General features: G+C 38.7%; 1 protein-coding gene across 1 annotated transcript in view; it reads right to left on the reverse strand.

Annotated features, from left to right (window-relative positions):
- The window catches only part of LOC127577793 (uncharacterized), a 45,766-nt gene that overhangs the window by 22,784 nt on the left and 8,890 nt on the right, over positions 1–14,092 (reverse strand). Inside the window, exons 3-13 of the mRNA XM_052029363.1 lie at positions 11,758–11,856; positions 9,863–9,954; positions 8,781–8,894; positions 8,358–8,412; positions 7,027–7,089; positions 6,647–6,714; positions 6,463–6,553; positions 4,588–4,710; positions 3,447–3,550; positions 2,163–2,326; positions 945–1,041 (exon numbers count right to left, since the gene is read on the reverse strand). Coding sequence (XP_051885323.1) covers positions 945–1,041; positions 2,163–2,326; positions 3,447–3,550; positions 4,588–4,710; positions 6,463–6,553; positions 6,647–6,714; positions 7,027–7,089; positions 8,358–8,412; positions 8,781–8,894; positions 9,863–9,954; positions 11,758–11,856 — 1,070 coding nt within the window. The remainder of the gene's footprint in view (positions 1–944; positions 1,042–2,162; positions 2,327–3,446; positions 3,551–4,587; positions 4,711–6,462; positions 6,554–6,646; positions 6,715–7,026; positions 7,090–8,357; positions 8,413–8,780; positions 8,895–9,862; positions 9,955–11,757; positions 11,857–14,092) is intronic.

Genomic DNA, 14,092 nt, shown 5'->3' on the forward strand with positions numbered 1-14,092 from the left:
TTTAAGTAGAATTGGAAACAATAACGTTCAATTTCAAGACCAGGTCCTTTGGGATATCCTGCTGAACAAGGTAAACACGTGCATTCTGCTGGAAACCCGTTCTTTCCTTCTGCCTGAAATGGGAGGTGGGGGTTGCAGGGAAGGGATCAACATTTAGAGTTGGTGGACTGGGGGAAAGATCTTCATTGTGCTTGGGTGGGGAGGGAAAGGTGTGGAATAAGGGAGATTAGCAGTGTTTTTTTGGGGGGGTGGGTGGAGGTAGGGTAAGGGAGAAATTGGGGAAACCACTAGTTTGAGAATGGGGGATTTGAAAGACCAGCAGTGTCATGGAGAGGAGGGCTGAGTGGGGTCTGGCACATTTAGTTGGTGGGGGAGTGGGAAATCAGCACCAGTAGAACATTGGTAAGGGGGCTATACAGGGGAAGGGGCAGAACATTGGGTTTGGGGAATGCTGAATGGGAGATAGGCTAGAGATGTGGGATTGTTGGGGAGAGTCCAAGGATGTATGTACCTTCCATGCCTCCCAGATTGGTTCTTTGCAAATGAGACCACATTGTTTCAGGCATGCCCAACAGCAGGGGTTCCAGAACAAGGTGGTTTAAGGTCATCTGCGATATTCCAAGACGAGCATTGCATGGGGAATGGCATCATCCTGTGTGCCTTTAACACGGAAACTGTGTCAGTGTTGCTGGGTTGAATTTCCCAGCTGGCACAATGGTGATGCAGAAATGGAAGCATATGTGATTAACTCCAGGTAAGAACAATTTTCAATCAGATTGAAAAACAGTGCTAGACTTCTAATTTCTAGACAATCCTATAAACTTTCCACTTTTAAGTTTCTAATAATAAATAGCCATAAATGAGATACTGGAGGGTATCAATCATCTGTGGAACTATGCCTCAGCTGGAGTTAGTTTGGAAGATAACAAGGAAACATCACATACCTGTTCAGCACATACTCTACAGCTGACTTGGCAAAATCACTGTTAGGTGCTTCTGATGCTTTTAAAATTCCAGAGACAGACCTGGTAGCAAGCAAATCTGTAAAGAGACAAATACTTGTAACCTTTAACATTAAATATGTCTTAAATCCAACCATTCAGATTACATTACTAGCCCCAGAGGGTGTATTTTATTACCAGTGCAATATTTTACTCCATTTAAGTTTAGTTTACAACTTTACACCAACATAAGAGATTAAGGGATGCCAATAGAGACAATGAAATATTTTTCTCTGTTCAGCAATCCCGAAACAGATACATGCAGAGTGAAGGTCATTTCACAGGGCTCCAAAATGCTATTCCAAGTCAGGTTACAGAAGAAATAATTGAGACATAGAGTTATACAGCATGAAAACAGGCCCCTCGGGCCAACTCATCCATGCCAACTAAGATGCCTCTCCAAGCCAGTCCCATTTGCCTAAAACAATCTTTAACCAAGAGTCATAGAGAGATACAGCGTGGAAACAGACCTTCAGCTCACCAAGTCTGCACCAACCATCAACCACACATTTACACTCATTCTACATCAATTCCATTTTTTTCACCCCACGTTCCCATCAACTTCCCCCAGTTTCCACCACTCACCTGCACTTGCAAATAGCTTCTTCATTCTCAGAAGTACATCTTATTACTAAACAATCGTGGCATACACTTCTTCTACAACACTGGCTAATTTATTGAATGAAAGTGATAATCCTCTTTAGATATTAGGATAAACTCACCAATTACTATCTCCCACTGTTCCAAACATACATGGAATTTCTGCTTTCAAAATTAACGTTTCTTTGTCAAATTTCATGCATGAAACTTATCCAGTGGGTAGCTGAAGTTTGAAGGAATATAATAATTCCATCTGTGCTGGATGAACTTGTGTTGTTTACTTACATATCCTGCACTCTACCTGATCTGAATGTTGATAGCCCATAAGCCCTATCTAACACAAGAGGCATTTCAGCTTATAAACAACATGTATTAATGTTCTTCCTTTGCATATTTCAGAATTACACACAGTACACTCATCCACTGAACCATCATCAGGGAAAAGCTGATATCCTTAGAGATAAATAATTTTACAGTGCCTGAGAGGTTAAGCAATTAGTTCCAAGAAAATACTTTTTTAATATATGGTGTACATAAACATCACTTGACTCTTCATCCTACCGTGTTTGCTTTCATTTATTTTGACTTGTTTCGATACTTTGTTCTTCTGCCTTGCTTGGTCCGGGATAAGCTGTATCTGCTGACGTTCCTGTCGATACGTCAGTAAGCAGGATAGTCCTTGCTCAAAGCAGCCATAAAACTTGGTCACTGACACACAGAGAAATCTGAATGAAAATAAATAGAAGGTGGACTAAAGGAAATGCAGTCCTTCACCATTGGTCAATAATGTTCATGACTAAAGTCGACTAAAATGAAGAATGCTTGGAATGGATCATGAAACTCTGGAGCCTGTAAGGAAAATGTTAAGAATGTATTTCCATCATAAAGTTTCACTAGAGAATATAGATCAAGGAACTGATTTCAAAGATGTGCACATCCAATTCATGGTACCCTTTATTACCTGGTATTAAATTAATTACTGGAAAATCAGGAGCAGCATAAATGATATGTTAGAAATTCCAGGTTTAATTCTTAGATCAGAATTCCTGTTGAATCAATCCCACACCAGAATGGAGCTACACAACATTTAACTTTATATAGAACATAAAACATTACAGCACAGTACACGCCCTTCGGCTCACAATGTTGTGCCGACATTTTATCCTGCTCTAATATCTATCTAGCCCTCCATTTTTCTATCATTCATTTGGCTATCTAAGAGTCTCTTAAGTGTCCCTAATGTATCTGCCCCCACAACGTCTGCTGGCAGTGCATTCCATGCGCACACCACTGTGTAAAAAACTTACCTCTGATATCCCCCTTTATACCTTCCTCTAATCACTTTAAAATTATGCCCCTTATATACTGAACCTAGATTTTGGAAATTTAACAGAACTCACTATTAACTTGGAAATGAGTGAATGCCTGAATTCAATGACTGTTATATTGTTAGATTTGAAATTGTGTCTAGACTACGGCTAATATAACAGTACGCAGCTGGACAACTTAAGGTAACAATTATTGGAGTTTCCAGAAAAGTTCTAGTGCAGAACTATAAGATTGAGATAATGTGGAAGGAAAGTATATCTCATAGCTTTGTAGCTTTCCTGTAAATTAAAAGGTTTAGCCTTACTTTGTGTAAGTTTATTTTCCGTTGATTTATAAGGATAATGATCACTTTCCATGTAATCAAACAGTGTCTCTTTAATTAGCAGGGCTAGGGGCCCATGATCAGCAAGCTCAGCCAAAGCAGAGCCAAAAAAAACTACTCATAACAGTATGGGAGTACCTCTTTATGCATAAAAGTTAAAAGTATGTATAAGTACTCTGGTTAATTGCTCTTACCTGGAACGGAGAGGATCACCTGTCCATGTCCCCTGCTCTTCTGTCTGCCCTTCTGTTTGTGCTTCACCATCAATGGTGTCCTTCTTTAAAATAGCACCTCGACCCTCCCAAGAAAAATGCAGAGAAAGATGAATATGCATGAACAGCTTAATAACAAGCAGAAAGGAAACTCATGGAGAATTGAATGAAAATATTGGTGTCAAAGTCAGCACAGAAATGTAGCATCTGAGCTTTTGTTTTGAAATTAGTGCATGAATGGTGTATAAACAATGTGAAATAACCTTGACTTGGTTTGGTGAAGGTAAATGGTGGGATAAAAATTTTGAGTATGATCCAAATATGCTGGGTCACTACTGATTTTTACTGATCAGGGAAAATTCTTGAATACACTTGTTCTGTCCACAGAGTGGTGAATGACACAGGAGTGACGGTATAATGTTCCCCTCTACAACTCCTGCCAGTTCCAAATTATTGTAGCCTGCAAAAAGTATTTCTACAACGTAAGTGACTGTCCTTAACTAGTGAAAGTTGACAAGGGTATTGATAAGCCATAAAGCTATGTCTGTACTCAGTATACTTTCCAGTACTGGATAATAATTGCAAGCAGATCCCTAACTGGTTTCTATCCTTCTTTCTAGCTTACAGGCACTAAACACGCTTGCAGCACTTGACAGCCACCTAAAGCGAGAACAGTTAACTCAGTGCAGATCAAAGATCTCCAGGTTTGTAAAAGTTATTGCCTTTAACTATTGGCATTGTCTCAATCACCTCTAATTCCTCCATAATCTAAAATGATAATTCAGTTCAGTATCATGAGAGTATTGCAGTGCTGTGGATATTTAGATGAGACATTAAAGTATGATCTCACTGTTCTCTCTGATGCACAGATCAAAAAGGATTAGGGAGTCCTGCGGTCAAAATATCTACCCCTCCATCAACACTACTAAAACAGATTAACTGGTCATTTATCTCATTGTTGTCTCTTGGATCTTGGAAAATGCAGAAGTGAATACCCTTTAGAAGTACTTTGTTGACTGTGAAACAATTTGGACATCTTGCATTTAGATAACAGTACAAATCAGAGTTTTATTCTCTTTGCTCAGCAAAGAGCAAAAGTAATTACATTTTGAAAAAGACTTACTCTTTCTGTTGGGACCTCGGCCTCCTCCAAATCGCTGTCTTCGTTCTCCTTGTCCTCTTTGTCATTGCTTTCCTCTGTATCAACCTCTCGATCCTCTTTGACGATCAAGCTCTTTAGGGATTCCTTCATGGAGCAGTAACAGCATTCTATCTATTCATCACGTAGGATATACAGTACAGAAACAGGCTATGCAGCCTAACTCTAACCATAATACCGGAACTTTTGCTCCATTTGAGCTTCCTCATTAAATCAATCTGTGTAATCTCTATTCCCTTCTCCATCATTTGCTTGTTAAACCTCCTCTTAAATGTATCCATGGTTTTCAGTTCAACCACTCCCTGTGGCAGTGAGTTTCACATTCCGAGGTCACCCTCAGTTTTTTATTCTCAAATGTTTAACTTTTCCTGATAAGTATTCTTCACATTTCTGGTATCAACCTTGTAAATCTTTCCTCTCCATTGCCTCAACATCTTTTCATAATCTGCCTGCCAGAACTGTGGACACCACTCCAAGTGTAATCTAACCAAGGGTCGATGTAGTTTAGCATAACTTCCCCACATCTCTTTAGAAATAAACAGTGCCCTGTTTAGTTACTTTACGGCCTTGCTAACATAAGGTGCAACTTTTAATCGTTGTTACATTAGTACTCAGAGATCCCTTTGTTCCGCAACCCCACCTGGACTTGCATCTTCCAATTAAATAAGTAACATTTCTATTCCACCAAACTGCATTCCCTTGTATTTATTGGTATTGAACCTTACCTATCAATTAACTGCCATTCTGCAAATATCTCTTACATTTTGTTGTAGTCCACTTCAGAAGTGATAACCTCTCCAATCCCACTTTGATTTCATCTCCAAATATAGAATTATGCTCTTTGTTCCAAAATTTCAATTGTTAATGTAAATTATAAAGCCCAGTGGTTCCTTAACTGTTACTTGTGGAATGCCATTACTCACTTCTTTTCACTACGAATAGCTATACTTTACTTCCACTCTGCTTTCTGTCTTGAAAACAGTCTGCAATCCATGATGCAATTTATCTCCTGACTTCATGTTCTCTGAACTTACTTATTGGTCTATTGTGGAGTACATTATTGAAGGTATTTTGAAAATCTAGCTTAACTACAACCACTGCATTACCACTGTCCACATTCTCTGGTACCTCTAAACAATTCAATAAAGTCAGTTTAACAAGACTTTCCCTTTTAAACTCCATGCTGGCTGTTCATTATCTTTTCATTTCTAATCATTCTTCTATTCTCTCTTTTAGTATTGTCTTTAATTACCTGGACATGGTCTATCACCCTGCTTGAATACAGGCATTCCATTAGATATCTGCCAGTCCTCCAACTCTATTCTTTTACTGTAATATTATTAAATACACAGAGTAATGCCTCTGCTATCTCAGTCCTACTTTCTTTTAAAATGTGTAGACTCAATCCACCTAGAATGGGAGTTTTATTCTCGTGGAGTTGATTTGATATATCTTTTTCTATTTTAAATATATTTATCTCATTATTCATCTCATCATTCAATATCATATCTACTTGTTCAACCGCTTCCCTGATAAATAGTGAAGCAAGGAAATGATTTAATACTTCTATGATCTCCCTGTTGTTTCCTATAGTAACTTGTTTTCTCTCTTTTCCAAATCTGATTAAGGATCTTCAATCTGAAACGTTAATTCTGTTTCTTTTTCTGCAGATGCCTCTTGACCCGAAGAGTGTTTCCAGCATTTTCTGTTTTTGTTTTAGCTTTCTGGCATCAGCAGTTTTTTGATTTTCATTAGATGTCAATTACAGATCTTGAACAAGCAGATGATAGTTCATTAAATTTTACCAGCCTTTGATCTTTGAAGAAGAATACCACTTACTGCCTCTTTTGATGCATGTTGCTTGGGGTCAGTCTGTCCACCCCTCACTTCTGGCTGAATAGGACTCCCTACAAACCTCTGTGATTCTGAGCTGTAATAGAAGCAAGAATGATCTGCAAATCCCAACTACAATTGCTCTGGAACCATCAGTGACTGAATATGGTACTCAGACTCTTTCACCTACCTCAGTTCACCTTTCCTTTTCAGATATTCTACTCGAAATTTCCACCGTCTCCCATGGGCCTTCGCTGTCTGTGCATAGAGTGGAGATAAATTGCCAGAAGATTAAAACTAAAGTTTTCTCAGTGATACAGTACACCTAGATGTTTACTTGGTGTGTACAATGACCCTAGATGTTTACTTGGTGTTTATAATGTTGCTCTCTGCAGGTCCTGGGTGTTTTAGTGTTATCATTAGCACTTTGGAGTACAGCAAACATAACTGAATGGCAATGCTAGAGAACGTAATCTCCATGGATAGGTAATGCATCTAAATTTCATCCCTGGATTATGCCATGGCCTTGCATTGTCTACGTGGACTCCACAGTACTGCAAAATCACATACCATTAGCTTTGCAAATAACTTCTCCCAGTTCAAGATTTGTCGTTCCCGAGCAAACCACTTGGCCTAAAAAAAGGAGAGAAAGTTGTAAAATATGACCATGAAAAAAGTAATCATCACTACTTCAGGGTCATTCTCTCAGAAAATGAATACATCAGTGACAAGTGGTGAGGGAAACATTCAGGATAACCTAAGGTTCACAGTCTTCTGTGTGGCTAGTTTGCTACTGCAGACAGGATCAGCACCAGACTGATAATAGCCACTTTTAAATAAAGCTAAATCTGAAACTAATTGGAGATTGCCAGATCACCTAAGAATTTTGGCTCAATTGACATCTAAGTCAGCTGTATAGAAGTTGAATACTGTAATAAATATCATTTTTAAAATATGTACCCAAAGGTTAAGTAAGATTAGGCATAAAATCTAAAAAAAGTACTGTAAAAAATGAGAAATTAATGAAAAAGGAGCATTTCACTCAATTGGTAAAAAGCTAATGTAACTGAACTTTCCAGAAGTGCAAGGAAACAAGCCAACAAAATTACGGAACTGTTAATCTTGCATCAATATTTAGCAAAATCATGTGATCAATCTTTAGGAGTAAACTATTTGAAAATAACCGATGAAAGGCATTAATAAAAACACAAAATCCTGGAAATTCTCAGCAGGACAAACAGGAACTGTGGAGAGAGAAAAAGAGTTAGTATTCTGGGTTGATGATCTTTGACTGACCTGAATTGTGAAACCTGTTTTTCTCTATCCATAGATGTTGCCTCACTTGCTGAATATTTCCAGCATTTCCCGATTTTATTTCTGATTTCTGGCATCTGCAGTATAATTTCTTTGGATCAATAAATGACAGCTTTGTGAAGAATAAACTAAAAAATGAGATTTTAGATGCTGCTTTGCCACTGTTGACTGAAAGATCCTGCCCACGTAACAGCCAACTAAGTTGCTGTTGTTTATTCCTTGAACAGTCTATTACATTTTGCATAGGTTCTGTGGAAAGGAGAGACACTCTTGAAAATCTGTTGAGTTGAGAATAGTTATAAAAACACAGATGAAAACAGAAGATCAATTTGGAATATTATTTATTCATAACTAATAGGACCAGGAAGTAAAGATAAAAGACAATTGTACAAGAAAGCTTCTTGTTGTCCAAATACAGAGGGAATAATGTCTGACTTAGCACCAATGTGTTCATCAGGCTGAGGTCACCTGTCCTATAGCAGAAGAGTCATGTAAGAGTCAACATGGGGCTTCAGGTTTGGATGATTAGTTATCTTTGTCTAGCCAACTTGCCTGGCATTTGGATTAACTTTATGTGAGGAAATTACCTGAGTATCAAGTTGTTGCAGTTTCCTCACTGCCACACTCAGCTGATGTTTTTTCCTGGAAATGCAAAACAGAAATGTTTTATTAAAAGAATTATTTACAACCCTTTGCCCTATTGGGAACAGATGCAAAATATTGCTTTTCGACTCTTATCTATCAAATGGCATGCTCCTGTAGCCAGTTGTCAATTTGGGGCTGGCAAAGCCCCATCTACACATTTACGGATAGATGAAGGTCACACTTTCCTGCATTTAAAATGGCACTTCAACATTTGCCTCCATCATATTAAAACCTCACTCCTGTGGTTTAGAGTTGTGGATCTCCTGTCCTGTATAACAAAGATAGTACAGTTCGTGTTGACTCGATTTCTTGTGCAGCAGCAAATTCAGATACTTTTCCATTATGTGGAAAACATGCACCTATACCTCTCATGATTCACATATATGCGCTCCAGGAGTTCTTTCTTCTGTTCCCATGGAGTAGCATAGAATCGTGCAAGACGAACAAGCTCAGTGGTTGGAGTAAACATATCAGAAGCACTAGGTCAGAAACACAAAATAGGTGGGTGTAAGAGAGGGCATAGAATCTGAAAGTGAACCCATTTTCTCATACCTCATCAAAAAATTTCTTTTCTCAATAAAACAGAAGAATTGAATCTATGTACAACTATTTGAGCAGCCCAAGGGCCAAAATGTTCAATGGTGGCTCCTCACCAAAATTTAAAATCATGGAAAATGAAGCAAAAAGAAAAGCATCAGTTAGGTCGAGCTTGGATTTTAAAAGCCTATAATTGCATGAAAAGAAAATATTAAAGAGGGCAAAAATGGAGGATTAGGCCATTTAGTCCCACTTGCCAACTCTGACATTTAGTAAGATCATGGCTTATCTTTAACCTAGCTCCACTTTCCTGTGCTAACTCCATATCCTTGGATTCCCTTAATATCAAAAAATCTATCAAATCTCTACCTTCAGTATTGTCAAGGTTCAGGTTTAGCAATTTTAACAGCAGTTGTGGATAAAACCTGCCCAGTCGAAATCAGCTAATTTGCTTATAACAAGCTGCCACAAACAACAATATCATAATTATTAGATCATCTGTTCCTTTGAAGTTGATTTGAGGGATAACTAACGATCAGTGGAAATAGCTCTGTTCTACTTTGAAATCCTATGCTGAAATCTCAAAACAAAAGTTAAAAAGGTTATATGGTACAGCTCTTCTTTAGTATTGCAACGGAATGTCAGCATGGGTTTTCATGCTTAATTTTCTAGAATGAGACCTGAATCCAAAATCTTCCGTCTCAGAGGCAAGAGCATTAAATATTAGCTATGGCTAAGACTATGATAGATCAGGTAGGCAATGGATTTTAAAAGACTCCACATCATATGATGAGGGGATTAACAACAGAAATTATTATCTGCACAGTTTTAAATGCCCATGAAGAAACGAGCTAGAGTAGGAGATGGTGCAATGATCTTGATCTCAACACATTGTGAATGTTTGCAATACCTGCGGAAAATCCTCCCCGTGGTAACAACTAAATGAGCCAGGACGTTGCTGGGAAGAGGATAATTCATCAGTTGATCCTTGAAGTTGAGGAGCTGTGGGAAAACAATAAAGATGAAGAAAAATGAGGAACTGATACTGATTCACTCTCCATAACAGTGAGGGGTTCAGTCCACATTAAAACTCACAAAGAATCATTGATTTTTCAGAAAGAATAATGAAAATAAGATTGTACAGACCTCCTTTTGAGATGCAATGTTAAAGGCCTTGTGCAGGAGGTGTAGCAAAAGTGCGTGGTTTAACTTGGTGAGGATGCTAATTCAGGCTTAATTACACAGATGGGGTTATGGATATAGGGGATAGAGAATTCCAAGCAGGAACTATCTTAGAGATACCAATAGACACACCAAAGTACCTGTATATGTGCAACAATATTTTACTAGGGCAGCATTTTGTTTCTGATTCAAACCACAATTGAGAGCTGTACAAACTTCAGCCAGGTAGAATGTGAAGAAGGGAGAAAACAATGTCAGTTGGTCAACTAACAGACAAACTTATTTCATCTTAAGTCGCTAAAAGAAGAGCATTTGGTAAAAGTATCATATTTAATATTACATGAAATATTCCAGAATCTGTAGAAAGGAACATAGAATCAATGCAGCAAATATTGGAAAATTTTATAGGTTGAACACAAGCACCTGTAAAGGAAGTTGCTAATTTTCTGAAACTTGCTGAATCACTTGGGCACAGGTTCAAATTTGACTTTCTGTTTACAGCAGATAACAGTTTTCCCTTTTCCTTTAACAGTAAAGATGCTTCACCTGCTCATCATATTCTCAACATAAAATCTACCTCTGAAAAATGGTCAATAATTTATTCTGTTGTTCAGCACTGCCACAAGCCACTGATTTATTGCACTCCTTTTGCTAATCTGTACCCTTAGCCCACAATTTGAACCACCTCGTCACAAACTTGTACATTAAGAGAACTAGTTGAAGCCCCTCTTACAGACCCATGATATCTTCACTGTCAATTAAAACAATAACCCTAGAATGTCAAAAATTTCAGATGGCTTGATTGCTTGATATGTGTCAAATACATTGAATGGTTTGTTCATGTCTGATTCCAGGTTTAAAATCGCAACAAGGAGATCGAGAACTACGCGTACTTTCGCTTTGTCATGATTGCCAAAATTTAACTGCAATGTTTAATACTTTTTTGTCAGAACTGATTTGGACCTATCTTTTTGCTGGTGATGATCTCTTATTAAGTTACAATTTTACTGATGGTGAAATACACCACCACTACCACTAATGTCCAAATGCCCATTCTTCATGCGTGACCCCAGATGAAGTTCTTCAGGAGATACTTCAATAGAGAAAAGTCAGCACAGGGCTAACATTGTTTTAAGCCTGGCATTCCCATGGGAGACACTGGATAATGTTTACTGTGGACAAATAAACTAAAGATACCACATGGTCCGGAAATGAGGCATGTAGCAGCACTCCAACTGCTTCTTGTACCTTCACAACCAGAAAGAGGAAATATTGGTCTGTGGTCCTGCAACATATCACTAGATGTCTTCACTCTAGATATCACTATTAATTAAAACCATTATTCTGGAATATGAAAAATTTCAGATAGCTTGATTCCTTGACAAGGTAATATGGTGAGGTAATGTGAGGACAGGTTCAGATTCTGTTGCGCTGTTCTCGTAAACAAACCACCCACAACATCCCACATACATACCACAGGAAAAGTCAGGGAGGAAGGAAAAGATAATACAGTACTGATTCACAAATAGGCTTCACCAAGCAGTATTGCAGCACCAAGATTAAAAGGCAAGCCTAAGGAATACATTCTGAGAAGATGTGAATAGACAAATGTCTGTTGAGTACCTCACTGATGCTGTTCTGCAGTAGTGCTAGTGATGATTGGACAGTATCACACAGAGTTTCAAACAGTGCATAGTCCTTTGCCTCCTCCACCTTTGCATCCTTCAAACAAAGCAGAAAGCAGATTTTAATTCCACCACACAGATCAGGAACCCAATTAGAATTTTGCTTTTGGAATCCATTTTCAAAAAGTGATTATGTTAAATCCTGATCCGAAAGCTAAAGTCCATCTATTAGGTTATCTTAAGGATTAGGCTACTCTATTGATGAAATACTTCCTTCTAACCTTCTTCTGTTTGTCTCTGTCTTGTATCATTAGGACATGCACCTCCATTTGTTGACCTAATTGCGACTCACAATCCCATTTTCTTTTCCTCCTGCCAAGGAATTTCCACCCCTTAGTGTCCTCAAGATTACATTATACTAAACAAAACTCAGTTGTTAAAACAAAAATTTTGTTAAGGCCAAAAAGCATGAAAAAAATGTAGTGAATGTCCTTGAACTTCAGATTCATGCATAGATATCACAAGGGAAAATGAACAGTCCAGATATAACAGGGAAACAAAAACAATGCTGGAAACATTCAGCAAGTCTAGCACATCAGCGGGAAGAGATCAAGGACTCTGTCAGAACTAGAAAAGTGAGAAAACAAGCATGGTTTAATTTGCAGAAAGGGGGAGAGTGGAGAGACTAGAGCAAATATCTGTTACAGAGTGGAGACCATAGAGTTGTGTCAAGGTAACAACTACTTTGCCAGCTGGAGATAGGAATGAAAAAAAGAAACAAATTGAAACAGAAAGGCGAAGATACAGCCACATCTCTGGTGGTGGTGGGAAGAGAGCTAGAGAGAGAGAGTGCACGCAAGGGAGGGAGGGAGAGCGAGGGAGGGGGGGGGGGGGGAGAGAGAGAGAGGGAGAGAAATTACCTGAAATTGCTAAATTCAATATTAAGTCCTGAGGGCTGCAATGTACCCAGACAAAAGTTAAGGTGCTGTTCCTTGAACTTAATTTAAGCATAATCCTTTTTACTTGGATTGCATTTTAAGCAAAGAGGCTCTATTTTATATTACAAGTATGGCAGGGGAGCATCCATCAGGCTGAGAGTTACATGGAAAGTCCATATCTAGAGGTGGTCAACCAGTAGCTTAAGGAGATGCAATCAGAGGTAACCACTGGTCTGAGCAAGGGAACCAGGCAGATAAACATAATGTATCTCACTCCATAAGTGTTTTCCATGCTGGAAAATATTGCGAGCGTCAGTGGGAGAGTGTTTCGGGGTTAGTGACCACAGTTTTAAGGTTGTTCTGGAGAAGGACAAGGATGGACTGTAAATTAAGGTGCTGAATTGTGATTGTGATTGTACTGAACAGGTTGCAGGAGAGATTCGCCAAGATATTGCCTGAGCTGGAATGTTTCAGCTATGAGGAGACTCTGGAGAGGCTGGGTTTGTTTTCCTTGGAATGGAGAAGGCTGAGGGGAGATCTAATTGAGGTATTCAAGATTATGAGGGGTGGAGATAGCATAGGTAGTGAGAAATTTTCCGCTCAACAAAGATGACTACAACCAGAGGACATAGGTTTTAAGTAAGTAGTAGGAGCTTTGGAGGATATTAGAGGAATAATTTTTTTTAACCTGAGGGTGGTTGAAATTTGGAATGCATTGCCTGATGGGGTGGTGGAGTTAGAGACTCTCACAGCATTTAAGAAATATTTAATTAAGTACTTGAAAAGGCATAGCATAGAAGGGTACAGGTTGAGGGCTGACAAACGGGATTAGTATGGAAAGATACTTGATGGTTGGCATGGACACAGTGTACTGAAAAGTTTGTTTCCATGCCCAATGATTCTATGACTTTTATGTTGGAGGCCAAAGACAGTGAAGTCAGAGAGGGAGTGGACAGAGAATTAAATTAATAAGCGATGGAAGGCTTAGCGTTCTGATGAAGAATCTTTGACCTGAAATATAAACTCAGTTTCTCTTTCCATAGATGCTGCCTTGCCTGTTGAGTGTTTCCAGCATTTTCTGTTTTTATCTAACACTGCAAGCTCAGGGTCACACTTGCAGACTGAACCAAGGTTTTTGGCAAAGTGGTCACCCAAACTACATTTGGCTTCTCCATTGTCACGGAGACCACAATGCAAGCATCAAATGCAAAATACTAAATTGGAAGAAGTGCAAATGAATTACTGTTTGGCCTGAAAGGACTGGTTCAGTCTCTGGATTACAGAAAGGAAAGAGGTAAAAGGCAGGTATTGCATCTTCCGACACATGAGTAAGTGTCATGAGAAAGGGAGTGGTTGTTGGAGATGGAAGAGCAGACCAGGGAGTCACAGAGTGAA

The sequence above is a fragment of the Pristis pectinata genome, chromosome 14 (genome assembly GCF_009764475.1).
Source record: "Pristis pectinata isolate sPriPec2 chromosome 14, sPriPec2.1.pri, whole genome shotgun sequence".
In the NCBI taxonomy this organism is placed as follows: Eukaryota; Metazoa; Chordata; class Chondrichthyes; order Rhinopristiformes; family Pristidae; genus Pristis; species Pristis pectinata.